Source organism: Erythrolamprus reginae, chromosome 9 (genome assembly GCF_031021105.1).
Source record: "Erythrolamprus reginae isolate rEryReg1 chromosome 9, rEryReg1.hap1, whole genome shotgun sequence".
In the NCBI taxonomy this organism is placed as follows: Eukaryota; Metazoa; Chordata; class Lepidosauria; order Squamata; family Dipsadidae; genus Erythrolamprus; species Erythrolamprus reginae.
In genome coordinates this window covers 56,747,326-56,774,933 of record NC_091958.1, presented here as the reverse complement: position 1 = coordinate 56,774,933, position 27,608 = coordinate 56,747,326, and the positions used below count along the sequence as shown (strand labels likewise).

The window sequence follows — 27,608 nt, the reverse complement described above, 5'->3', positions numbered from 1 at the left end:
AAAGTGAACACAAGAACAAGGGGACACAATCTGAAGTTAGTTGGGGGAAAGATCAAAAGCAACATGAGAAAATATTATTTGACTGAAAGAGTAGTAGATCCTTGGAACAAACTTCCAGCAGGCGTGGTTGATAAATCCACAGGAACTGAATGTAAACATGCCTGGGATAAACATAGATCCATCCTAAGATAAAATACAGGAAATAGTATAAGGGCAGACTAGATGGACCATGAGGTCTTTTTCTGCCGTCAGACTTCTATGTTTCTATGTTCTCTGCAGTACTTGTTGTAAATTAGTTGCTATGAATAAGTTGACAAGATGCTGGACCAGGATGTGATTGGTACTCGGTGGTTGAATATTTCTGCAGATAAATAACACTGTATAGGCCAGAACACATCCATATTGTAAAGTGCTTTGGGTGGTGCCATAAGCCTATTTCAGATGGATTATATTGCAATAGGAAATCCTCAGGAACTGAACATTAAATCTTCAAAAGGAACACATAGCAAGAAATAGATTGGTTGACTTATATGCTTTATCTCTTGCTAATATGAAGTACTTAACAGTATGTGTGTGTGTGTCTTCCCGCCCCAGTTATACCCAGTTACAATTTGTCAGCTTTAACCTAGATAAAAAATGTTCAGCCTGAGACCTTTTTACAAAAGACATGTGCTTTGAAAATTGTTGCCAAACAGTAATTTTTCATGTAACAAGAGAGTAAATAAATAGCTAGTGTATTACCATAATAATTACATTTCAATGCAGATGTATTAAAAACAAACTGGTTGTTTGTCCAAGGCATAATCTCCTGCTTTTTGCCACATCATTCAAAATTCAGTTCTTGGTCTCAAAAAATGTTGCGCACTGAGTTTGATAGCATGACCTGGACTTTGCTAATAACGTTGCTCCCCGCCGCCCCAGCAAGAGGTTATGGATTTTTCTTGCTTGCTTCATATTGCATGTGGCACCAGTCAAAAGACTTATGAACTGTTGGTCTTCCCCTCCTTAAGAGGCTTTCGGGCACAAAAGGAAAAAGGTCAATAAAGAACAGCACAGGTGATCGAGTGCTGTTGGCCAGAAGAGGTTGCTATAGCAGATGGCTGAAAGCTGACAGACTCACAATTTGATTTCAAAGTAGTATTTCCTTTCCAAGCTACTTCTGAAATTTTTTCCTTCTCCTGGTACCTTTTATGGGTCGTTTTCTAAACTTTAGCTCCTTCAGGTTGCAAACTTTCTTCTGCTGCACGAATCCCAGCGAGCAGTTAGGTCCCACAGAGTGGGTCTTCTCCGGGTCCCGTCAACTAAACAATGCCGCTTGGCGGGACCCAGGGGAAGAGCCTTCTCTGTGGCGGCCCCGGCCCTCTGGAACCAACTCCCCCCAGAGATTAGAATTGCCCCCACCCTCCTTGCCTTTCGTAAGCTACTTAAAACCCACCTCTGCTGTCAGGCATGGGGGAACTGAGATACTCTTTCTCCCTAGGCCTTTACAATTGTATGCATGGTATGTCTAAATGTATGTTTGGTTTTTACTTTAATGGGTTTTTAATTGTTTTTACTATTGGATTATTGTGTATACTATTCTATTATTGTTGTTAGCCGCCCCGAGTCCCCGGAGAGGGGCGGCATGCAAATCCAATAAATCAAATCAAATCAAACTGTGACACAGTCTGCTGGCCATATATTTGTATGTAATTCTGAACAACTCTACGACGCACCATTTGCTCGGAAGGAAGAAAATCTTGACGGAATAACGTGTGCTGTACTGCGCGGAGCTATTGGTGAAGCTAACCTGTTTGGCTGTCAACTTCTCAGAAAATGAGTGACGCATTTGGTTGCCTTGCAGAAAAAGCCACTGATGGCTCCCTCCAGAGCGAAGACTGGACGCTGAACATGGAGATATGCGACATCATCAATGAGACAGAAGAAGGGTAGGTGTAAGCACACCCTGTTAGCTGGTGGCAAAATTGCCCTTTGCAATTTTTGAGGCCCCCTTTTATTTTATTTTTATTTATTTATTTATTTTGTCCAATACACAATGAGGGTTTTAGTGGGTATATATCTATATACACATAGTAAAATACATGATGAAGGTTATAGAGGAGATACTCATAGTAAAATATATCTAAGAAAGAATAGAAGATATAGGAATAGAACATATCAATGAAAGAATAGAAGAAGAGATATAGGAGTAGAAGAAAGGAATAAGAGATATAGGAGAGCAATAGGACAGGGGACGGAAGGCACTCTGGACTTTCTTTGGACTTCCTTTGGACTTTTGATTATGTATTGATTGATTGATTTTGTCCAATACACAATGAGGGTTTTAGTGGTATATCTATATCTATATACACATAGTAAAATACATGATGAAGGTTATAGAGGAGATACTCATAGTAAAATATATCTAAGAAAGAATAGATAAGAAGATATAGGAATAGAACATATCAATGAAAGAATAGAAGAAGAGATATAGGAATAGAAGGAAGGTATAGGAGATATAGGAGAGCAATAGGACAGGGGACAGAAGGCACTCTAGTGCACTTGTACTCGCCCCTTACTGACTCTTAGGAATCTGGATAGGTCAACCGTGGATAATCTAAGGGTAAAGTGTTGGGGGTTTGGGGATGACACTATGGAGTCCGGTAATGAGTTCCACGCTTCGACAACTCGGTTACTGAAGTCATATTTATTACAGTCAAGTTTGGAGCGGTTAATATGAAGTTTAATATTAAGTTTTTCTGGGAAGAGTAGTTGCTTGTCGGTCAGGTGATCTCTGCCAGCAGTTTAGATGTTCAGCTGCCGGTAACTGCAGACAGTGTCCACTTGCCTTAACCCTAATCAAGCAGAGAAGATGCCTCTGAATGGACCAGTGACTTGAAGTTGTGTGAGCCAAACAGCCCCCAGTATTTGATTTTAAGCCTTAAGATGAGCTTGTTCTGTAAGGTGTTGTTCAAGAAATTGTTCAATAATGTTTCAAATAGCTGGAATACTTTAGTCCAACGCGGCTCTGCGTTTAAACGCCGTAGCGGTGTTGCTGGCCCATCTTCTGCAGTTTCCTTTTAGTCAGCAGCATAACAAAACCAACATCTTTTTGCTGGCTTCTTTGCAGCATCTTCATAGCTCCTGGCCTGGCTTGGTGTATTTTTTTTTTATTTGGCTAAAAGCATGTGTGTGTTCCCATGGGGGACTGTGTTCTCCTTGGAGATGCTCCACTGTAATTGAGCAAACACCGATGCCTCCAAGCACCCAGGTTCAAAACAGGTGTGCAAAAAACAGCTTAAAACCAGGTTGTTTTGTTCCTGTGCTTGAGAGACACCTGGAGCACTCGCCATCCTCTCCTCCTTCCCTCCTCAGCCCGAAGGATGCCGTGAGAGCACTCAAGAAGAGGCTGAACGGAAACAAAAACTACAGAGAGGTGATGCTCGCTCTAACGGTAAGTACAAGAAATCAAGGTCCGGAGACTGGGGGCGGGGGGGGGCGGGGGGGGGGGGCAAGTCCATCACCTTAGAACCCAACCGAGCAGCTCTCTTTTTTTAGGATGCTGTTGACTCTTTCTTCTGCACCTGAAATGTGTTTTTCACACCAAGGTCCTGGAAACGTGTGTAAAGAACTGCGGCCATCGCTTCCACATCCTCGTAGCAAACCGAGATTTCATAGACGGCGTCCTGGTTAAAATAATTTCACCCAAGAACAATCCTCCCACCATCGTTCAGGATAAAGTCCTTGCCCTGATTCAGGTACATTGTCTTCATTTTAGGTCTGAGCACATAGCATCCCAAATCCCAACAGTTTTAAGCCCACCTCGTTTTGAAGCTTCCACTGGCTCGGCTTTGAGCAGGTCGCTAGTCCTTTTTATATCTTCAGAGGTGGGTTTCAGCAGGTTCTGAGCAGTTCTGGAGAACCAGCAGTGGAAATTTTGAGTAGTTCGGAGAATCAGTAAATACCACCTCTGACTGGCCCCGGCCCCATCTATTCTCTGCCTTTCAAGTCCTGATTGGGAAGAAAGGGGGATTTTGCAGTAACCATCTCCAGGAATGGGGAGGGAATGGGGATATTGCAGGATCCTTCCCCCGCCACACTCCCCAAGCCTTGCCATGAGATGCCCACAGAACTGGCAGTAAAACCTTTTGGAAACCCATCACTTCTCTCTCTCTCTCTTTCTTGTCCGTCTGTCTGTCTCTCTATCATTTATCTATCTATCTATCTATCTATCTATCTATCTATCTATCTATCTATCTATCTATCATCTATATCTATCTATCTATCTATCTATCTATCTATCTATCTCTTTCTATTTATCTATCTATCCATCTATCTCTATCTATCTATCTATCTATCTATCTATCTATCTATCTATCTATCTATCATCATCGTCTGCCTGTCTGTCTCTATCTATCATTTATCTCTCATCTATCTATCTATCTATCTATCTATCTATCTATCTAATCTATCTATCTTTCTATCTCTTTCTATTTATCTATCTATCATCATCTGTCTGTCTGTCTGTCTGTCTGTCTATCATTTATCTCTCATCTACCTACCTACCTACCTACCTACCTACCTATCTACCTACCTACCTACCTAATATTTCCAGTTGTCATTCAACAGCTGCCTCCTTCTTAACTTGAAATGGCAGCTCTCCGCAAGATTTCCGGGTAACAATCTGATTCCTTTGCGCGATGTTTGAGGGTCTGAATGCCATCATTGACCCTTGAATAGCATATAAAAGTCTCTCTCCCTGCCCCAAAGCAACAGGGTCAGGATGAATGACTGGTTCTAATCTGTTTCATATTTTTTCTCTCCACCACACCAAAGATGAGGGGTAATTTCAGGAGGGTCTCTAGAGAGGCCCTCTCTTGCGGCTATTGTGTGTGTGTGTGTGTGTGGCGGGGGTGTCTCATGACCTCTCTGTTGTAATTAATCCAAGAAAAAAACCCATCAGTTTAGACAACCTAGTGCAGGGGTCCCCAACCTCCAGGCACCGGATTGCAGCACACCAGAAAGCGGGCAGCGCATGAAACCACACTCGCTCCACTCTGGGGAAAAACCTCCTCTCTCCATGGAACCGGTCCCTGGTGCCCCAGTGAAGGAATACAGATTGTGTAGAAACAGCCGGGCAATCCTCCCTGCTTTTTATTTGTTTTCCCCTTCCAGGCTTGGGCGGATGCCTTTCGAAGCAGCCCTGACCTCACAGGAGTGGTGCACATTTACGAAGAGCTCAAGAGGAAAGGCATAGAGTTTCCCGTGGCCGATTTGGATGCCCTGTCTCCGATACACACCCCACAGAGAGTAAGTCTCCTCGGCTCCTCCCCCAAGGAAACTGCAAGTGAAAGAGGGGGATAAATTGTAGTGTAGTGAACCCCTAGAACAGTGTTTCCCAAGCTTGGCAACGCGAAGATAACTGGACTTCAACTCCCAGAATTCCCCAGCCAGCCAATGCTGGCTGGGGAATTCTGGGAGTTGAAGTCCAGATATTTTCAAGTTGCCATGGTTGGGAAACGCTGCTATAGACACACGAGATGTTGCCCCAGGTCAGTTCCAGCATTCACTGGCTGGGGAATTCTGGGAGTTGAAGTCCAGATATCTTCACGTTGCCAAGGTTGGGAAACACTGTCCTAGAACATCGCATTTAAATATGTTAAAGGGTTAAATAAGGTTCAGGAGGGAAGTGTTTTTAATAGGAAAGTGAACACAAGAACAAGGGGACACAATCTGAAGTCAGTTGGGGGAAAGATCAAAAGCAACGTGAGAAAATATTATTTCACTGAAAGAGTAGTAGATCCTTGGAACAAACTTCCAGCAGACGTGGTAGATAAATCCACAGTAACTGAAGTTAAACCTGCCTGGGATAAACATAGATCCACCCTAAGATAAAATACAGGAAATAGTATAAGGGCAGACTAGATGGACCATGAGGTCTTTTTCTGCCGTCAGACTTCTATGTTTCTATGTTTCTATCGCCGAACATTTATTGAGCCAGAAAAGACAGCTACCTTTTAGAACAACCTTGCAGGATCTGAACCCCGGATGCCTTTAGCACCCTGTTTGCCAGGGTGATGGGCTAGTAAGTACAGTGATGGCGAACCTATGGCACAGGTGGAACGCAGAGCCAGATCTGCTGGCACACGAGCCGTTTCTCTAGCTCAGCTCCAAAGTGCATGTGTGTGCCAGCCAGCTGATTTTTGGCTTGCACAGAGGCTCTGGGAGGGCGTTTTTGGCTTCCAGAGAGCCTCCAGGGGGATGGGGAGGGTGTTTTTACCTTCCCTCGGCTCCAGGGAAGCCTTTGGAGAATGGGGAGGGTGAAACACAAGCCTACTGGGCCCACCAGAAGTTGGGAAACAGGCCATTTCCAGCCTGCGGGAGAGGGGGGGGGGGGAGGCCATTTTCGTCATCCCCATGTGCTTTTGGTACCCGAGGAAAAAAAGGTTCACCATCACTGGGCTAGTAGCTGTTTGGATGGGAGGCTGCTCAATCTTTGGGCCTCCAGGCCGCTGAGGTCAGGGGTAGGCCAAGTGGGCTCTTCTGTGACCTGTGAACTTCAACTCCCAGGATTCCAGAGCTTGCACGATTGGCTGAGGAATTCTGGGAGTTGAAGTCCACCAGTCACAGAAGAGCCCCACTTGGCCTACCCCCTGGCTTAGGTGGCAGTCACAAACACACACGCAGACACCCTCCCCTCTGCGTATTTAAATGAGGGCGGGGCCTCCCTCTCACCAAGAGCCCCTTCCTTTGCTAGAGCATTCCAGAAATCGACCCAGCTGCCAACATGCACAAGTCCCAGTCCCAGCAGAAGATCAGCTCCAGCACCTCCCCCACCTCCTTCCCGGCTCCTCAGAGCCCCCCTCTCAGCGTGGGCGGCCCCATCATAGCCAACACGGAACAGGTAGGGCTCTGGAGGGAGGGGCTCGGAGGGGGAGACCCCTGTTAGCTTTTGCCCCTGCTCAAGCACTTCCTTCCTTCCTTCCCTGCCTGCCCGGCCTTCTCCCCCCTCCTCCCCCCCTCTGCCAGATTGCACGGTTACGCAGCGAGTTGGACGTTGTTCGCGGCAACACCAAGGTGATGTCGGAGATGCTGACGGAAATGGTTCCTGGGCAAGAGGATTCCTCGGACCTGGAGTTACTGCAGGTGAATCTATCAGAGGGCCGTTTTCCCAGCTCTCCCTCTGCGCGGGCAGTCCTCGACCTGCGACCGCTCATTTAGTGACCATTCCAAGTTTCAACAGCACTGGAAAAAGTGATTTCCCTGGGCGGTTTTTCACACCACCCTTGCAGCCTCCCCAGCGTCACGTGATGAAAATGGAGGGAACCCCCCCCCCCCCCTTTGGCAACTGGCTCAGACTTATGATGGTTGATCCCCTTTTTGTGACCACCTGAGCAGCAAAGTCAACGGGGAAACCAGATCCACTAAACCCCTGTGCTACTAACAGGGATTCACTTAACAACAGTGACAAGAAGAGATGTAAAATGGGGCAAAACTCACTTAATAAATGTCTCAACAGAAATTTTGGGCTTAATTATAGCAATAGTATTTAGCATTTAGACTTATATACCGCTTCCCGGTGCTTTCCAGCCCTCTCTAAGCAGTTTATAGAGAGTCAGCCTATTGTCCCCAACAATCTGGGTCCTCATTTTACTGACCTCAGAAGGATGGAAAGCTGAATCATGGTCATAAGTTGAGGGCTTTCTGGATTTGTTTGATCTTTCCTGGTTTTGAAGGACTCGGAGCCTTTAATCTGGAGGGATACCTAGAGCTGCAGGCTCATTTGGTCCTTCATGATGGATCTGTTGCTTGGGGAAGGATCCAGTTTCCGGCATTTGTGACAGATGTTTATACTCATCTATGGAGCGACCCCTGCCCCCAGCCCTTCTCTTCCCCTTCCCAGCTCCTCTTGTTTGCCAGAAGTCACAGGCAGCCTGGCCTCCCCTTTTCCAAAGGACCCACAGCCATAGTTCCCTCTAAGCTGAGCAGTGAGCAATCGCTCACTTAAAAATCATCATCAACTCAGAGTTTTCCAAACCTGCCCAGAAGCCGAGAGGGAAGGAGTGAGAGGGAAGGAGAGAGAGAGGAAGAGAGGAAGAGAGAGAAACAGATAGAAAAAAGAGAGGGAGGAAAAGAGAAAGAAAAAGAATGGGAGTAAGGAAGAGAGAAAGAAAATCAAAATCTAGTTTGAAACTAGCTCAACTATTTAAGTGGCATTTTGATATTGATAGAGTTGCCCTATTATGAGCTCACTGTTATAGACACACAGTACAGTATTTTATTTTGAAATTCTCTGAGGCAAAACAGAGTGGGTTTTTTATTTGTTTGTTTGTTTGTTTGTTTGTTTATGTATGTATGTATTTATTTATTTATTTATTTATTTATTATTTCTGTGCTGCCCAGTCCCGAAGGGAGTGCCGCTCAGACACTATACTTTTCCGCCCACCCCCCCAAAAAATTAGAGGGAACACTGCCCACAGCAGGAGGCTTTGCGGAGTAGGGCTCACGTCAGCCAGAGGCAAAGTTTTCCTGTCTTCCTGGGATTTTAAGCCCATCGTTCTCTGCCCGGCCTTCCAGGGTGACAGAGAGCAAGCCATTGTCCGTTGGTGCCCCTTTAGGGACTTGGATCAAAGCAACCGAGATAGATGGCTGGTCGGTTGTTGCCTCTTAGAAATAGGGCCAAACAATAGAAGCCACTGAGCAGCACTGGTGCCCAAGGCAATTTCCCGATGCTGGTGTCAGTCTGTCTCCACTCTCTGAGTCCAAGCGCCTGAAATGCCACCGTCTGGCTCTAAACTGACGAGATGAAAGCTGAACGTTGGCCAACCCTGGTCGTCAAGCTGTTGCAGCAGCTGGAGGACCCGAGTGGAGGCGGATGCCACGCTCCCAACGCCAGTCACGGCCGAGGAAGCCCAGGCAGCTGCTGCGGCTTCTCCTTCTCCAAGGCCTGGCGCTGTCCCCCCTCTGCTGACTTCTCACTCCGCTGGCAGGGAAGCCTCCAGATTCAGACTGCCTTTTGTTAAGGGTCACAACTCAAGGAAAATCTTGGGGGGAGGGGGTTATATTGTTCAGTGGGCAGAGGTGGATCTGCTATTATTATTTATTATTATTTATTCGACTTCTATGCAATCGAATCCCAAAGGACTCAGGGCGGCTTTCAACAATGATATAAATACAAATAGGGACAAAACAATAAGAAGAAGTAATATCTAAAAACTATAAAACCCCGTATTAAAAACCCATTTGTATAAAAACAGTCATAATCGCATGCATACACCCCAATCATTAGAGTTTGGTCAGGAAATATGTACAGTTCATGGGCCTCAGGCCTGCCGGCAGAGCCAGGTCTTTGTGGCCACACGGAAGGCCAATAGGGTGTGAGCAGTACGGACATCGGGGGGGGGGGCAGTTGGTTCCATAGAGCCAGGGCAACCGCAGAGAAGGCCCTCCCCCGCGGTCCCACCAACCTGCATTGCTTAGTCGATGGGACCTGGAGCTGGAGGAGGCCAACCCTGTGTGCTCTTATTGGTCTCTGGGAGGCAAGAGGTGGGCCCCTTTTGCAGAGGGAGACAGAACAGCCTGACAGGAGAGGCCGGATGAGGGCCACAGCCTCCCTAAGAGACCCCTGCGGGCAAACATACCCTCCCAAAGGCAGCAGGGCCTCCTCCTGGAGGCGAAAGTGCTTGTGGTGCCACCCCTGGAGGCTGTTCCTCGCTCTCAGCCGCCCCCCCTTCCTCCTCTCCTAGGAGCTGAACCGCACCTGCCGAGCGATGCAGCAGCGGATCGTGGAGCTGATCTCCAGGGTGTCCAACGAAGAAGTCACCGAGGAGCTGCTTCATGCCAACGATGACCTGAACAACATCTTCCTCCGATACGAGAGGTGAGGCCTCTTTCTTACCCTCTTTGAGGAATCAGATCCTCCGGCACAAAGGCAGCCAAGGCCTCCCCTCCAAGCGACAGCATTGGGGATCAAAGAGGAGGATTTCCTCTTTGGCCTTTGCTCTACCTCCGGGGCTTCTCGGTTCACCCTCTCACCTTCCCTCTCAGGAGGCAGGGGAGATTTATTTATTATTTATTTATTTATTGGATTTGTATGCCGCCCTTCTCCGGAGACTCGGGGTGGCTAACAGCGACAACAAAACAGTGTACAATAGTAATTTGGTATTAGAAATGATTAAAAACCCATTAATATAAAAACCAAACATACATACCATGCATAGAATTGTAAAGGCCTAGCGGGAAAGAGGATCTCAATTCGCCCATGCCTGACGGCAGAGGTGGGTTTTAAGTTGTTTACGAAAGGCAAGGAGGATGTGGGCAGTTCTAATCTCTGGGGGGAGTTGGTTCCAGAGGGCCGGGGCCACCACAGAGAAGACTCTTTCCCTGGGTCCCGCCAGGCGACATTGCTTAGTTGACCAGATGCCAGAGCTGCGTTCTTTCTCGGCTCTTCAGCTGTCGATAATTGACTCCTGGCTGCCTACACGGAGGCCTGGCTGGGTGGGGTGTCATGTGCACAGTTGGACGCTAGATGTCCAGAAAGGGCCTCCTGGAAAAAGCCATCCATGCGCAAAAACAGGAACGTCACAATAATTGCATTCCAGATGTGGGCCTTGCCCTGCAAACAGGTCACAAGCATTTGATCTGCTTTGTAGGGGCGTGTTTGCCTGGAAGCAGATATCAAGGCCAGTTAAGTGCTTCAGTATGGCCTGAGGTGGGTTGGGGTGGGGAGGGAGAGCAATCTTGGCGGGCCGCATTGGCTGCCGATTGGTTTCGGGACACAATTCAAAGTATTGGTCATGACCGATAAAGCCCTGCATGGCATCGGACCAAATTACTTATGGGACTGCCTCCTGCCCCATGAGTCCCAGAGACTGGTCAGGTCCCACAGTCGGCCTTCAACTAGACAGTGCTGCTTGATGGGGCCAAGGGGAAGAGCCTTCTCTGTGGGGGCTCCAGTCCTTTGGAACCAGCTCCCCCTGGAGATTTGTACTGCTCCCACCTTCCTCGCTTTCTGAAAGAGTCTGAAGACTCATTTGTTTCGTCCAGCTTGGGGCTATTAATTACTTGCATCCGGGCCCAAGAAAGAAGTATATGGTTGCTGTGTGAATGGGAGCGATTGATTGGAAATAAATTTAGATTTTTAGACTAGTTAATTTTAACTTAAATTGGATTTAAGTTGTTTTTTCATTGTGGTTTTTATATGTTGTAAGCACCTCATGGAGGGGCAGAATATAAATCCAGTTAAATGAATAAAGCAGCACTCCCTGGAGGAACTGCCAATCCGTCTCCTGGATAGGGCCCAAAGCATTCTCTCTGCAGGCACCCACTTCCTGGGTGGTGTTTGGGTTGCCTTCCATAGGGAAACCAGGGGGATGGGGAAATAATGGCATATGGGCCTTGTAGTGCTCTCCTGGGTGTCTTACCTGGAGTCAGCTCTTCCCCCTCCAGCTCCACGGTCATTTCTTCTTTTGGGTGAAGGTCCGCACTCCTTCCAAACTGCCCCCCGCCCTCCTTTTTAATCCCTGCTCGTCTTCCTGCAGGTTTGAACGCTACCGGCTGGGCCGATCCACACAGAATTCAAGCAACGGGGTAAGTCCTCCCGCCAGCCTTCCTAAGCGGTGCAACGGCTACTCTCTGTCCTTGAGACCAGAGTCTGCTCTTCCCTTGGGAATCGCTAATATTTACCCTGAATATTAAGCATCACCGGTTGCGCCTTTGTCGGCAAAGTCGAAGGTCTGCTGGCTGATGGGGAGGAATCCAGCCATTTCAAGCTGGTCAGGAGAAGGATAATGTGGAAACTCCTGGGTTGGAAATTCAACCTTTGCCTGTGCTTTGAACACCATCGTCCTAGTCAGAAAAGCAGGACGGTGGCCCAAATGGCTCAATCCAAGTTCTGCCTGGGGTTTGTTTATTTTTCTTTGGGTAGTTGGTCCTCCTCGTCCTCCTCCTCTGTTTTGGGAGAGAAGGCTCAGCACAGGCAGAATTCTGCCCCTTTTAGCCGAGATGACCTGTCCAGGGAAAGGAAGAACCTCTGGAGAGAGGTTGAAGGGGGTGGGTGCCTGTATTACACTCCCACACCCTTCTTGGCCCTAACATCCTGGGCTTCAGCAGAGGCGCCCGGTGCTGCCTCTGACTCCCGTGATCCAGCCAGGATGCCCTTCCTCTGGTGTGACCTCTGCTGCCACCCCATGTGCCCCTGCAGGTTCTCAGCGACGTGAGCGAGGACAACCTAATAGACCTGGGCCCTGGGTCCCCAGCGGTGGTCAGCCCCATGGTCGGAAACACGGCCCCCGCCGCCACCCTTTCCTCTCAGCTCGCTGGGCTCGGTGAGTATTTTAGTCTCCCTTCCGTTTCTCAAAGAGTTGGAGGAGGTCTCAAGACGCTAGTCCACAGCAAGGGCCTTTGAAACGTGAGAGATCACCAAGTGTGCTTAGGTAGTTGCCGGTGTTGGATGCTGGCAGCTCTGTAGGAGGAAACTCTTAGGCGCCACGAGGCCCTTTTCCATTCATAACAGATTTATGCACAATACATCCCTGCGATAAGACACAACCTTTCATTACCTTGCGCTCCACCGTCAGCCATGCTGTGCGCAAGTCTGTGTGTGTCCCAGTCGGGCTCTTAGAGTCAGAATTTACGTCCCACATTACCCTCAAGCTGTGTCTCGTTTCATGGATTCCTGGGGTCCCTCCTCCGGCTCCGAGTCTTGGGCATCGCACAGAGGGCAGGGGGACGGGACCATTTCCTTCCCAGTTGGTCCTTCTCCTGAATCTGATCGTCCTCTGTCCCCACCTCCCCAAAGATGAGTTTTCGGCCTAAGCCAGTGGTGGCAAACCTGTGGCACACGAACCGTTGCCCTAGCTCAGCTCCAATGTGCAGGGGTGTGCTGGCCAGCTGATTTTTGCCGAGGGCCTTTTTGGCTTCCAGAGGGCCTCCGGTGGGATAGGGGAGGGCGTTCTTACCCTCCCGTAGCTCCAGGGAAGCCTTTGGAGCCTGGGGAGGGTGAAATATAAGCCTACAGAGCCCACCAGAAGTTGGGAAACAAGCCATTTGCGGCCTCCAGAGGGCTTCAGGGGGTGGGGGAGGCTGTTTTCGCCCTCCCCAGGCATTGAATTATGGGTGGGGGCACTCACACATACAACATAGCAAGCACACATGCTCTTTCGGCGCCCGAGGGAAAAAAGGTTCGCCATCACTGGTCTACGCTCATCTTTCAGATTCTGGTGCAGGGCTTGTAAAGGCAGAGGAGACTGGACAGGTGGAGACTTGACCTTTTTGTCCACGTGGACGGAAGGAGGAGAGGGGGTTTGGCTGGCTTCAGGCCGGGCTACAGGGAAACGTTGCCTCTGCACCGCGGCTCAACATTATCCAACAATAAGCGTGCCACTTCTTCTGTTCAGGGCCAAGCGGGGCCTTCTTCCTTTGCTTAAGACTTCTCCTTTTTTGCCCTCCGTGTCTATTCCGTAGATTTGGGCACAAACAACGTGAGTGGGGCCCTCAGCTCGCTCCCCCACAGCAACCCCCGCGATGACTTCGACGTGTTTGCGCAGACGAGAGGCGGCTCCGTGGCAGATCAGCGTAAAACGTAAGTGGGGGCCGCGTGGATTCCGCTGCCTCTCTGAAAATGCATGGCTTGCCTGGTATTCTGCCTTCATCGTTTCCTCAACGGGGTGAACAGATCCAAAGCCCCTCCCTCCTCCTGTTAATTCTCACAACAACAACCCTCTGAGGTGGGTTGGGCTGAGTGAGAGTGACTGGACCAGAGTCACCCAGCCCACTTTCATGGCTAAGACGGGACGAGAACTCATCATCTCCTCTTTCTAGCCAGGTGCTGGCTCCTAGGACCAAAAGAGCTGCTCAGGCCAATATTTATTTTTCTTTTCTTGTCTTTTCTTTTCTTTTCTTTCTTTCTTTCTTTCTTTCTTTCTTTCTTCCCTTCCTTCCTTTCCTTTCCCTTTCTTTCCTTCCTTCCTTCCTTCCTTCGTCTCCTCTCCCCTTCCTTCCTTCCTTCCTTCCTTCCTTCCTTCCTTCCTTCCTTCCTTCCTTCCTTTCTTTCTTCTATGTCAATCTCAAAGGACTCAGGGCAGCTTACAACAACAATATAGATACAAAAACAATAAAAAGAAGCCGAATATACTGTCTAAAACTATAAAATTAAAAACCCATAATTGAACAATCAAGGCAACATACATACATGCATACCATTCATACGATTTGGCCATGATAGTTGTTAGTTCATGGCCACCCAGGCCTGCCAGCAAAGCCAGGTCTACGTGGCGTTACGGAAGGCCAATAGGGTGGGAGTAGTACGGACATTGGACGGGAAGTTGATTCCCTAGAGCCGGGGTGGCCACAGAGAAGGCCCTACCCCACAGCCCTGGCAACCTGCATTGCTTAGTCGACGGGACCTGGGGAAAGCTGACTCTGTGTGCTCTGATTGGTCTCTGGGAGGCGGTCCCGTAAACAGTCTGGCTCTAAGCCATGTAAGGCTTTATAGGTAATAGCCAATAGTCATCCCCTGGGCCCCCGGTTCAAATCCTGAGCCCGCAAAAGATCAGGCGCCTTCACTTCATGGCCGCTGTGCTGCAGCCAATGCATTTTCCCTTCCTTAGACACACAGCCGGAGCAGATCTTATATCCCCAGGGCTTTGTGGGAAGGAATCTTGATCGCTCAATTAGGTCGCATTTCAGACTCTTTCTGGGCTCCAAGAGAGTCAGAAATGCAGCATGGGACCTTTCCACGAGACCTCGCCCGCACCAAACCATTGTTTTGGAGATGTTATCGTTTCCCGCTTTCGTGGCTGTTCAAACTGGAGTCCTCCTGGCTTTCTGGAGGTCTGGGGGATGGATTACAGCCTCCAGAGACCTCCCAGAGGCTCCTCGGCATTTAAGCATGAATGATGCCTTCTCCTCTTTGTTCCATTGGCTCCACCCTGTGGCAGATTTAGAGGAGGGGGGGCAGTTTTATCTCATCGGCTCCCTCTGCCGTAATTAGTGGTGGGCTTCTGGGAGACGAGAAATCCCCAGATTTAGGAGGCAGCGAAGGGTGACTTTCTGTGTGTGTGTGTGTTGTATTCAGCTCCCCATAATCCATTCTGCCCCCGCGGGCGGAAGAGTTAAGTGTGCTGGCATCTGGCGGCACTGGTTGTTTCCATGTCTTTTTTGCCAATAAAATCATCCTGGGTTTCTCTCTCTCTCTCTCTCCTATGTTTTCTTTTGCTCTGGTTGGTTTCTGGTTATTCATATAAACATAGAAGGATGACGGCAGAAAAAGACCTCCTGGTCCATGTCCTCTGCCCTTATACTATGTCCTGTATTTTATCTCAGGATGGATCTATGTTTATCCCAGGCATGTTTAATTTCACTTACTATGGATTCTTCCTTCTTTCTTTCCCTCCCTCCCTTCTCTTTCTTTCCTTCTTTCTTTCTTTCTTTCTTTCCTCCCTTCCTTATTCATAGAAACATAGAAGATTGACGGCAGAAAAAGACCTCCTGGTCCATGTCCTCTGCCCTTATACTATGTCCTGTATTTTATCTCAGGATGGATCTATGTTTATCCCAGGCATGTTTAACTTCACTTACTATGGATTCTTCCTTCTTTCTTTCCCTCCCTCCCTTCTCTTTCTTTCCTTCTTTCTTTCTTTCTTTCTTTCCTCCCTTCCTTATTCATAGAAACATAGAAGATTGACGGCAGAAAAAGACCTCCAGGTCCACCTAGTCTGCCCTTATACTATTTCCTGTATTTTATCTTAGGATGGATCTATGTTTATCCCAGGCATGTTTACATTCAGCTCCTGTGGATTTATCTACCACGTCTGCTGGAAGTTTGTTCCAAGGATCTACTACTCTTTCAGTCAAATAATATTTTCTCACATTGCTTCTGATCTTTCCCCCAACTAACTTCAGATTGTGCCCCCTTGTTCTTGGGTTCACTTTCCTATTGAAAACACTTCCCTCCTGGACCTTATTTAACCCTTTAACATATTTAAATGCTTCGATCATGTCCCCCCTTTTCCTTCTGTCCTCCAGACTAGACAGCTGGAGTTCATGAAGTCTTTCCTGATGAGTTTTATGCTTCAGACCTCCCACACTTTTGTAGCCCGTCTTTGGACCCCTTCAAATTTGATCAATATCTTTTTGTAGGTGAGGTCTCCAGAACTGGACACAATATTATTCCCAATGTGTATTCCAGCAATTCTTTCCTTTCCTTTTGTCCAGCAGGGCAAGGGAGGATCCACAAATAGCTAAAGGGGTGGCACCTGCCCCGGAGAGCCGGAAACCAAACTCAGGAGCGGTAAGTCTCTCCTGCTGTACTACCAAAGGGGTGGGGGGTGGGTGCACTTGCGCGCAGTTGTCTGTTTTGGGCGTACCTGACTGGAAGTGTGGCAGAGTGAGCTCGGGTCGCCTCTTGTTGTTTTGGTGGTGGGTGGGGGCTCAGCAGTCCAGAAGGATTTGGGGATCAGGTATCCAGTGGGTGGGTGGGAAACTCTGGGAGGATGACCCGAAGACCCACCTGCTCTCTCAGCTTCATCGGGACGTGCTTAAAAGGGCCACTGGTTTAGGGTGGAGAAATATGGAGTGCTACTTTGGGATGGGGGAGGGTGAAACTCCCCCCCACCCTGCGCAGTCCAGATTGAGGAGACCTGATTTGTCAACTTCCTCTCCCATGGTGTGTGTATGTGGAGGGGGGGGTGTCTGTTCCCTTTCCCTCCCCGGGCTTTTCTACTTTCTCCAGCTGACCATGCCCTCCCATCGTCCGACCTTGGTGGCATCCAAATATCCCTCTCTCTCTAATTAATTTCATTTCATCAGAATAAACGGGCCCCAAACCCAGTTCAAGGCAGGGCCCATGGCTCTCTTCTCTCCCTCTGTCCCCATTGTTTATCCTCGCCGTTCAAACGAGAGATTTGCATTTGCTCAATCGAGTTTATGGCCAGGATTTGAATCCAGCTCAATCCAGTGGTCATAATCTGCGATAGGGAACTTTTGCTCCCAATTAAGGCCTGGTTCAGACCAGAGGTGGGATCCTTCCACTTTGGACCAGTTTGCCTGAACCGGTAGCGACCTGCTGGTGACATCACAACGACTCCATGGAACCAGCTTGGCTAGTGGCAGTCTGTGGGGCTGATATCTAAAAAAATAATAATAATAATCAGATTTTTTTTTAAAAAAATTGGGGAGGGGGAGATTTTTTTCTCAGGTTTTTTTTCTTCTGCACATGTTTGTTGAGTTTGGTTTTGTGGGAGGCGGTTTGAGGCATGGCAATGCGGCCCGAGAGGAGGCGAGAGATAAGTTAGAACCCAGCCCTGGGTTCAGACTTCTGCGTTTGTCTGGGGAGAATGGATTGCAGAGGTCTGGAGGTTACCAGGTCGAGGACCAAGTGCTCGGCGTGTTGTCAGCTCAAAGGGCTCCTGGAGCCAGGGTCAAAGTAGTTGAAGGTGTGTCTCTCCCCTCTCCGCCCCAAGACTTTGCCCGCAGGTGAAAACGTTCTCCTTTTGCTCTCCAGCTGACTTAAAGGTGTTGGCAACCTTTGCACACTGTAGCAATCCCTCCCTGCCCTTTCCATTTCCAGCCTTGATAGCCCTGGCTAAAAAAATTGGGAGACCCAGGCACGGCTTCCATAACTGCCTCTCTTAGCAGCAGAAATCCTGGTCCCAGTTGTAGCCCTAAATCGGGGTTTACCTGCAATGGAGCCTCGGTGGTGCAGTGGTTACAGCGCAAGCCATTTATGATGATCATCGGCTGCCAGCCGTTGGGCAGTTCGAATTTCACCTCTCTCCAGGTGGACTCAGCCTTCCGTCCTTCCGAGGTGGGTCAAATGAGGACCCAGGTTGTCGGGGGCAAATGGGCTGACTCTCTATAACAGGGGGTCTCCAAACTTGGCAAGCATGAGACTTATGGATTTCAACCCCCAGAATCCCCCAGCCAGAATGGTTAGCTGATGAATTCTGGGAGTTGAAGTTCACAAGTCAAGTTTTGAGAGCCTTGCTCTACAAACTACTTAGAGAGGGCTGTAAAAGCACTGTAAATGCTATTGTTATTGCAGCCTTGACTGGCCAGGACCCCAAAGCATGGATTGTTGAGATCCTTGCAAACGAAGGCTTAGAAGCTTTCTGCCCACTTAATAGAATAGAATAGAATAGAATAGAATTTTTATTGGCACAGTGTGATTGGACACACAAGGAATTTGTCTTTAGTGCAGATGCTCTCAGCGTACATAAAAGAAAATATACATTTGTCAAGAATCGTGTGGTACAACACTTAATGATTGTCATAGGGGTCAAATAAGCAATGAAGAAGCAATATTAATAAAAATCTTAGGATATAAGCAACAAGTGACAGTCATACAGTCAACATGGGAGGAAATGGGTGAAAGGAATGATGAGAAAAACTAGTAGAATAGAAGTGCAGATTTAGTAGAAAGTCTGACAGTGTTGAAGGAATTATTTGTTTAGCAGAGTGATGGCGTTTGGAAAAAAACCTGTCCTTGTGTCTGTTAAGTGCCCTCTTGTCTCAGGGACTGGGGACGGAGGGGCCTTTCTTCTACCCTCAGACTGTCGATTCTCAGCAGGCCCGCCCGCATGTAGGACCACGTGGGCCACGGGGGGATGCCCAAAGTCTTTTTCCAGGCGTCCCACATCTGCGCTGGGATGTGGGGGGGGAAACGTTCTTGTTTCTTTCTTTTTTTAACCTGTGGTAACGAGGCTTTCTGTTCTCAACACACAGCGGAGAGGTAAAGGTGGGAATTGCCCCATGGAGCCCATAGACAGGTGGCTCATCTCCCAAGGAATGGTGAGCAACCCCATCGCCATCCGGTGACATCCCCTCCCCGCCTTCCATGTTGCCCTCACTCCTCCTGGTGTCCTGTTCACCTGTCACTCCACGTCTTCAAACACTACCAGCAGCGTGGTGGCAGTAAAAGGGGGGTGGGAGGGGGGGGAGAGCCTCATCTGGGGAGGGGGCTGCATACAGGTGGTCCTCGACTTACAAGGGTTCATTTAGTGACCGTTAGAATTCACAACGGCGCTGGGAAAAAGTCACCTGAGGGCCGTATTTCCACCTTTGCCGGGTCAGGGGATTAGAAGTTCAGATGCCTGGCAACTGACCCGTGCTTAAGACCGTCCTGGGGTCACGTTTTTCCCCCTTTTGCGAGCTTCATAGATAGATTCACTTAACTACCGGGCTACTAACCACTGCACTGATCCACTTAACAACGGAGGCAAGGAAGGTCGTAAAACGGGGCAAAACCCACTTAGCAACTCTCTCTCAGTTCACGACAGAAGTTTTGGGCTCTTGTGGTCATAAGTCGAGGACCACCTGCACTGGGGGATCAGTACAAAGAGAGATGGTGCTCACGCGCTGACCTTTTCCCCCCAATACTTGGATGGTTCCTTGTACTGTTGTCACCGTGGTCATTTTTTTTTAATTTAATACCTGCAGTATTGCCTTTCCCCCCTCCTGGTAAACACAAGTCTTTCGACCTTTGGGGTCTGGAAATAGAATAGAGTAGAATAGAATTTTTATTGGCCAAGTGTGATTGGACACACAAGGAATTTGTCTTGGTGCAGATGCTCTCAGCGTATATAAAAGAAAAGATACATTTGTCAAGAATCATGTGGTACAACACTTAATGATTGTCATAGGGGTGAAATAAGCAATGATGAAGCAATATTAATAAAATCTTAGGATATAAGCAACAAGTTACAGCCATACAGTCAACATGGGAGGAAATGGGTGAAAGGAATGATGAGAAAAACTAGTGGAATAGAAGTGCAGATTTAGTAGAAAGTCTGACAGTGTTAAAGGAATTATTTGTTTAGCAGAGTGATGGCGTTCAGGAAAAAACTGTTCTTGTTGAACCAAAGAGCCACCTAAGCTCAGGTGAAAGATGCTGGTGGCGTCTCTCCCTCTTCTTCCCCTCTGTTGCCTTCAGATGTTTCGGACTTCAACTCCCATCCTCCTCCGGGCAGCTCAGCGCTTCTGGGCCACCCACCCTTGGTTCATCCGTCTTTCTGCTGAGCTTGGGAGGAAGAGGAGAAACATAGCAACGTGTCCTGCGAGAGCAGAGAACTGAAAAGAGCAGACGGGCCTCTCCGACATGGGTGCTTTTCAAGCTGGGCCACTTCAAGAGGCGGGGACTTCAACTCCCAGAATTCTACGCTGGCTGGGGAATTCTGGGAGTTGAAGTCCAGCTTGAGAAACACTATTCTACGCTCTCTTCTTTTACAGCCTTCCTCTGCACACCCACAGCTGGGAGTCTGGTAAACGTGGCCCCCAGCTTTCAAGAAGGCAGAGCGTTGCGCTGGATATAAAGTTCGCCTGGAAGATCCTGCTGCTTCCGATCTATTATTATTATTATTTGGGGGGGGGGGCAAAGGAAGGGGGGAGAAATATGGCTAGACCAGGCAGTACAGGAGTCAGTAGGATATTATTTAAGCCACCCTGAAGGTGCACATTGAAAGGAGAGCTTCAGTAGCAGCCACCCCCCAAGTTGCTGATCCCAGCCTTTTTTTAAAAATCACATTTTTATCGGTTTATCGAAATATTAAATAAAAGAGATTTTTTTTAAAAAAAAAAATAGAAATCCATTGAGGGAGGGAAGGAAAAAATAGAATTTTTGCAGGGGACAAACTCTTAGGAAAAGAATAAAGAGGGGAAGGAATTTGGATTGGAAAAGGGGGTGCAAACTGTTTCGGGGAGAGAATGACTTTTTTGGGGGGGGGGAGTTGGACTGCTTGTAAAGAGCACCCCCGCCCCAAGAGAGAATGGAGGCAATTCCTGACTTTTTTAACCTTTTAAAACTCCTGAAAGAAAGAAAGAAAGAAAGAAAGAAAGAAAGAAAGAAAGAAAGATAGATAGATAGATAGATAGATAGATAGATAGATAGATAGATAGATAGATAGATAGATAGATAGATAGATAGATTAATTAGATTTGTATGCCGCCCCTCTCCACAGACTCTGGGCAGCTCACAGCAGTGATAAAACACTATACAATAACAAATCTAATATTAAAAATGTGAGATAACAAATCTTACATTAAAAGTCTAAAAGCCCCATTATTTAAAAAGCATACATACATACCATACCATACATAAAACTACATAGGCAAGGAGAGATGTCTCAGTTCCCCCATGCCTGACGGCAGAGGTGGGTTTTAAGGAGTTTACGAAAGGCAGGGAGGGTGGGGGCAGTTCTAATCTATGGGGGGAGCTGGTTCCAGAGGGTCGGGGCCGCCACAGAGAAGACTGCACCCTTCTCCAGACCAGATCTTCTCGCTGTTTCTCCCCCTGATTCCAAGCATCCACACTGCTAGCTTGTGTTTGTTCAGGCTTGGAAAAAAGGTTACTGCCCTCCTTGTGGACCCTTTAATACCACCCGTACAGAACCGGTCTGTCCATCACAAACTCCTCCTCCCTGTTCGTTTTTAACACGGACTTATTTGACCTTCTCTGTCCAACTAATCCCTAACCGTTTGTTTCCAGCCGCAAAAGCTGTTAACCGTGTCTCCTTAGGAGACACATCATAATAAAATGGACCTGCCCAAGTGTGCCAGCAGACAGGTGAGAAGGAAGTGCAAGGACACACCAAGAGTCCCTCGCCAAAGGCTGGGGGTCAGAGTCACCGCAGAGCTCATTCTCTTGTCCAGACAATATTTTTCTACACGTCTTCAGTCTTGATCACTAGCCCTGTTCGGTTTGGGCACTGGACTCAGCAGTTAAATGGCCTTGAAGGAGTTTCCTTCCACTTTGACCCTTGACCAGCGCACGAAAACAGGCCCGAGCTGTGGCTTCACCAGCTGTGACTTGGCACAATACCTCAATCGACAAGCCACGGTTAGAGCAGTCGCTCCTGTTCCATACAGCCCAGCACTGGGGGAAGGGGAATGTTTGGCAAATGGGAAATAAAATCCAGCAATTGTCTTGTCTCTGAAATGACAAGATATGAGTTTGGGTCTAAAGTTGGAGTATAATAGTATCGATAGTATTGATGAGTGTTTGGTTTCTGCACAGGCCTGAGCTCGGGGAAATTTCATCATGTGTGATTGTGACAGAAGCCAGCTCTGCCTGGCACCGATACAGTAATAATAATAATAATTTATTGGATTTGTATGCCGCCCCTCTCCGTAGACTCAGGGCGGCCAACAACAATAATAAAAACAACATGTAGAGATCCGATAGGTTTCTCTCTCTCCTCCATTGCCTGATCTGTGTCTGGAATAGCCCCACATCTTTGATCCAAACCATCTTTACCAAGTGGGGAACGAAACGAAAGGGGTTTTTTAGACCTAGTTTCACTGGAAATGAGAGGGAAGGGACGGTATCACAATTAAATGTTGACTTGCTCTTCGGGCTGCACCTCAATTTGGGCAACAAGCTTGGCAAACAATTCAGATTAAAATTGGCTGCAATATTAATTTGCTTGGGGGGCCTGAAGTTCTCCACCCTCCACTTTTGAGAGAGAGAGAGAGAGAGAAGCGTGTCTCTCTGGGTGTCTGCGTGTACACAGAAGCACCTTAAAAGTTGTGTGGAGCAGAATTTGGCCCATGGCCACTTCTTTGTGTCCATGAAAAAGGAACAGGGAAGAAAAGGAATCCAGAACCACCGTCCCACTAAACCCCAAAGGATTTTCGGAGAGTCCATGCAGCAGGTCCAAGATTTACCCTTAGGGACCGGGCTTCCCGCAGTCCGTTTCTCTCACCCAGCCGCACCCTCGGGCATCGTTCCCAAGGCTCCACTGGCGCTCCCCAGGCGGGGCATCCGTCCTGCTTCCCTCTCTCCCATGATTGGCTGGGAAGCAGGCGGGCAGCCCCCTCTGCTCCTGGGTGCCCACCCTTCCTCAACTGCCCCTCAGCCGTCCCGTCCCCCTGCCACCATTTCACTCATCATCACCTTCCCTGTGTTGAGTTTTGCTCCCCACATTGCCTCGTTTTCGCACTGCTTCGTTTGTGCGTGTGCTTTTTTTTTTTTCCAATTCGGTTGCGACCCCCGTGCGATGACGACAATGCACTTTTTTTTTTAATTTCACGACAGCAATGCATCTTACACAGCCTGTATTTGTTTTTTTCGTTCTTTTGTTTCTCTGTCTTCCTTTTGTTCCTTCCTCTCTCTCTCTCTCTTTCTCTCCTTCTTTTTATCCCCCCCGTCTCATTCTGGGCCCATATTTCTGGGTGTGTTTTGGTCTTGTTTTTTCCGTCTTTACTGCCCTGCCTAGATTCCTGTCCCACAATCCTCTGTCATGGAGGACATTGAGGAGTGGCTGAGTACCGACGTGGTAAGAGACTCTTTTGGTTCCTCTGCTTTGGTCCTCCTTTCCTTTTTTTAAAAAAAAAAATTGCCTCTGAGGAGGTCAGGGCGCTGCCAGGGTAGGAGCTCTCCTTTGGCACATGTTTCTAAACCCCAGGCAGTCCTCGACTTAAGAGCAGCCCATTTAAGGACTGAAGTTTAGTGACTGAAGTTCAGTTCTGGTGACCTCACCTACAAAAGGATATGGATAAGATTGAACGGGTCCAAAGACGGGCTGCAAAAATGGTGGAAGGTCTTAAGCATAAAACTTTTATCAGGAAAGACTTCATGAACTCCATCTGTCTAGTCTGGAGGACAGAAGGAAAAGGGGGGACACGATCGAGACATTTAATTATGTGAAAGGGTTCAATAAGGTTCAGGAGGGAAGTGTTTTTAATAGGAAAGTGAACCCAAGAACAAGGGGGCACAATCTGAGGTGAGTTGGGGGAAAGATCAGAAGCAACATGAGAAAATGTTATTTCATTGAAAGAGTAGTGGATGCTTGGAATAAACTTCCAGCAGACATGGTTGGTCAATCCACAGTCACTGAATGTAAACATGCCTGGGATAAACATAGATCCATCCTAAGATAAAATAGTATAAGGGCAGACTAGATGGACCAGGAGGTCTATTTCTGCCGTCAATCTTCTATGTTTCTAAGTTACAGCACCACTGAAAAAAGCCATGGCCATTTTTCTCGCTGAACGAGGGTCACGTCATCCAAACTTAGATGCGTGGCCGCTGGTTCGTTTTTATGACAGTCGCAGCTTCCCGGGTTACGTGACCAGCCTTTGTAGCCCTCCACTAAGCAAAGTCCAGCAACTATATTTTCTTACTGTTGTTTCTTTTTAACACTGAGTTGGGGCAAGTGGGGATTTTTTTGGGGGGACACACCAGTTTTTGGGACCAGCCTCAGTTGGCTCCCCCTGCTGGCAACATACAGAAGGGTATGTATAAAAATGGTCACCTCTCCCTCTCTTGTCTTCCCCACTGCCCCCCTCCCTTCTCCCTCCAATTCCAGAAAGGAGATGAGCTGGAAGAAGGCGTGACCAGCGAAGGTACGTAAGCACAGCCCAGCGATCCAGGTGCTGCCTCGGTCATTGAAAAGGATCAGCTGCCGGAAGGGCTCCCTGCAATGGACTGCAGGGATGTTTTCCCCTCCCCTCTTCCAGCATCCGAGAGAGGGTGGAAAATGGGGGGTCCTGAACGGCCTGACCCTCCCTTACCAGTTCTGCCCTCTGGATGATAGGTGGGGAGTGGAGGCCAGGGAGAAAGATGGCTTGAAAGGGGCTGGGCTAGAAGACCTCCAAGGTCCCTCCCCAGTTTCTTACTCTGTTAAAGGTCACAAGCCAGCCACTCAGCCATTCCTCCTCTGGACAATTCTTTCCCAACAGAGGGGGTCAAAACTGAGCCCCGGGCATCCTTCACGCCATCCTCGGCTGGGTTTTGACCGGGAAGAGTTTGTTTGTTTGTTTGTTTATGTATTTATTTATTGGATTTCTGTGCCGCCCCTCTCCGAAGACTCGGGGCGGCTTACAATTATAATACAATTAATCCAATTAAATTAAAATTATACAGTATAGCTATCTAAAATCCCTAATCCTATTAAAAACCAATCACACCCATTCGTACAACAATCCAAAGACGGGCTACAAAAATGGTGGAAGGTCTTAAGCCTAAAACGTATCAGGAAAGACTTCATGGACTCCATCTGTCTAGTCTGGAGGACAGAAGGAAAAGGGGGGGACATGATCGAAGCATTTAAATAGTTTAAATGGTTCAATAAGGTTAAGGAGGGAAGTGTTTTCAATAGGAAAGTGAACACAAGAACAAGGGGGCACAATCTGAAGTTAGTTGGGGGAAAGATCAAAAGCAACGTGAGAAAATATTATTTCACTGAAAGAGTAGTAGATCCTTGGAACAAACTTCCAGCAGATGTGATAGATAAATCCACAGTAACTGAGTTTAAACATGCCTGGGATAAACATAGATCCAACCTAAGATAAAATACAGAAAATAGTAGAAGGGCAGACTAGATGGACCATGAGGTCTTTTTCTGCCGTCAGACTTCTATGTTTCTATGTTTCTATACATTCATTCGTTGGCCAGGGGCCAAGATTTAATCGGCCCAAGCCTGACGACATAAATGAGTCTTAAGACTCTTGCGGAAGGCGAGGAGGGGGGGGGGCGTGCGAATCTCTGGGGGAGCTGATTCCAGAGGGCTGGGGCCCCCACAGAGAAGGCTCTTCCCCTGGGTCCTGCCAAGCGACATTGTCCGGTTGACAGGAACTGAAGAAGGCCGACTCTGTGGGATGTAACCGGTCGCTGGGACTCATGTGGCAGTACCTGAGTTGAATGGGATGCATGGCGAAATAGCCTTGGGATTGCCAAAGTTGCTTTTCCCTGAAGACATTTGGCTTCTCAGCTGAGATTCCGCTTCTTCAGAGCCCAAGGAGCTTCTTGCGTGAGAAGCCAAATGCCTTCAAAGAAAAAACGTAAAATCCATCCGCCTCTTGAAAAAAAGCACTTTGGGGACAACAGGGGGAGGCCAAGTGGGCTCTTCTGTGACTTGTGGACTTCCGCTCCCAGAATTCCTGAGCCAATCAGGCTAGCTGAGGAATTCTGGGAGTGGAAGTCCACGTGTCACAGAGGAGCCCGCTTGGCCTCCCCCTGACCTAGAAGGACTGAGAGTCTCCCCAGAGGTTGCGCACTGGGCCCCTCCCTCTCTGAGCATTGTTTTTCCTTTCTCAACCCTTGCAGAGTTCGACCGGTTCCTGGAGGAGCGTGCCAAAGCGGCCGAAAGGATCCCCAACCTGCCCTCCCCTCCTCAGGAGGAGCCCTCACCGCCACCTGCGAACCCACCTAGCAAAAGGAAGCCGGAGCGGTCCGAGGATGCCCTCTTCGCCCTGTAACGGTCCTCCCCACCCGCCTGACCCCTGCTCGGCCTGCGCAAGAGGAGGCCCAGCCCGGGTCCAAAGCAGTCTGGCTAGTGATGGGCCCCAGGACAGGCTGCTCTCTCCCTCCTCCTCCTCCCCCCTCCTCCTCCTCTGGCGGGGCTCAGCCCCACTTCCTTAACCTCGGGAGGGTCCTAACAGCCGTCCTGCCACTCCCATAGGGGGGGCTCCTCCCTTCACTCCCTTTCTGTCCCGCGGACGATGCTGAGATTCCGGCCCCTGGTTTGTTTTTTTTTAAAGTGAGAGATCTGCATGACTACTTGCACAAACTCCATCCGCCCTCCCTTTCCGGTCCTAACCCCCAGCCCCTCCCCTCTGGCTTATGCACAATAGCCACACACTCCGTCCTGGCTTGGCTCCGAGGCCTGGCCCTGCGGCCCCTTCCACCTCCTGCAGAAATGCAAACCTGACCTTCCGGCCTCAGCAGCAGCAGCAGCAGCCTTGGCTCTGCCGGGGGAGTTGCTGTAGGGAAGCTGTAACGGGAAGGAGGCTTGTTTGTGGGAAGGCAGCTTGGTTTAGCCAGGATACCTTGCAAGGGTCCTGCAGGCCCCAGAGCGAACCTTTCTCCCCTTGAGCCCCCCTCCCTAAGTAGGTCAGAAAGTCAGTCTCACCCATGGGGGGGAAAGGCCGGTGTGCCTCTCCCTCCCTCCCTCCCTCCTCCCTCGTCTTTACAAGGAGGGTATTGATAAGGGAAAGACAGCCACAGAAAGGGACGAGATTGCACTTTGCACTGGAAATGTTACAACCCCCCCACCCCCAGCGGCAGTTGCGTCTGGAGGTATGAAACACTCTGTCTATGTGTGTATGTGTGTGTTAGAACTTTATTTGCATTTTAAAGCACTAAATGGACTAAATTATCGGGCACGACTCTTATAAACACTAATGAAAAGGTTCAAAGGGATGTGGGGGCAGCCCTGCTGGAATGAGAGGGGGCTTCTGCACTTCAGCACTGCCTGCCGGTGGGGTGGGGGCTATGCCGTTACTTCTCCTCCCCCCCCCACCCCATCTTGCTTTCTTCTCCCGTCCCTCTGAATAAGTTCTCCTGCCGTCTTTCGCTCCATGCTGGTTCGTTCTTTCTTTTTTTAAGAAAAACCCATCCCACTTCAGGGAGAGCTTGTAGCCTTCTCTCCCCCACCCCCGCCCCAGGCTTTATTTTAAGAGAAGGGAAAAGGAGGGCCATTCCCACAGGGCAGAGGCTAATCGGAAAGGCCTTTAAGAGGCTGCAAAAATAACTGGGCGCTGGTGGAATTAAGTTGCATTAAAACGCATTGGCTCAAAGCCAAAGGAGCACCTGGCCTCCTTCCACCCATCCAGGTTGTGGGCTGTGGCTCGGCCTTTACCCCAGGAGAGGGTAGATTGCCACCTGGCAGGGCCACGGCCAGCCCGGGACAAGA

At 48.7% G+C, this 27,608-nt stretch overlaps 1 protein-coding gene across 10 annotated transcripts in view; it reads left to right on the top strand.

The window, feature by feature from the left end:
* The window catches only part of TOM1L2 (target of myb1 like 2 membrane trafficking protein), a 35,211-nt gene extending 8,139 nt beyond the window's left edge, over positions 1-27,072 (top strand). The window contains exons 2-16 of one of the 10 annotated variants that reach the window (XM_070761426.1): positions 1,844-1,928; positions 3,355-3,433; positions 3,588-3,737; positions 5,155-5,289; positions 6,737-6,883; positions 7,009-7,125; positions 9,726-9,859; positions 11,520-11,568; positions 12,182-12,305; positions 13,444-13,561; positions 16,195-16,270; positions 18,703-18,768; positions 23,190-23,249; positions 24,282-24,318; positions 26,021-27,072. In XM_070761426.1, coding sequence (XP_070617527.1) covers positions 1,844-1,928; positions 3,355-3,433; positions 3,588-3,737; positions 5,155-5,289; positions 6,737-6,883; positions 7,009-7,125; positions 9,726-9,859; positions 11,520-11,568; positions 12,182-12,305; positions 13,444-13,561; positions 16,195-16,270; positions 18,703-18,768; positions 23,190-23,249; positions 24,282-24,318; positions 26,021-26,172 — 1,529 coding nt within the window. In that variant the 3' untranslated portion in view covers positions 26,173-27,072. Of the gene's footprint in view, positions 1-1,843; positions 1,929-3,354; positions 3,434-3,587; positions 3,738-5,154; positions 5,290-6,736; positions 6,884-7,008; positions 7,126-9,725; positions 9,860-11,519; positions 11,569-12,181; positions 12,306-13,443; positions 13,562-16,194; positions 16,271-18,702; positions 18,769-19,909; positions 20,306-21,460; positions 21,570-23,189; positions 23,250-24,281; positions 24,319-26,020 lie in introns of those variants that run through there. The other 9 variants (XM_070761425.1, XM_070761417.1, XM_070761421.1 and 6 more) reach the window with 9 other exon arrangements.
* Positions 27,073-27,608: the final 536 nt, after the last annotated feature.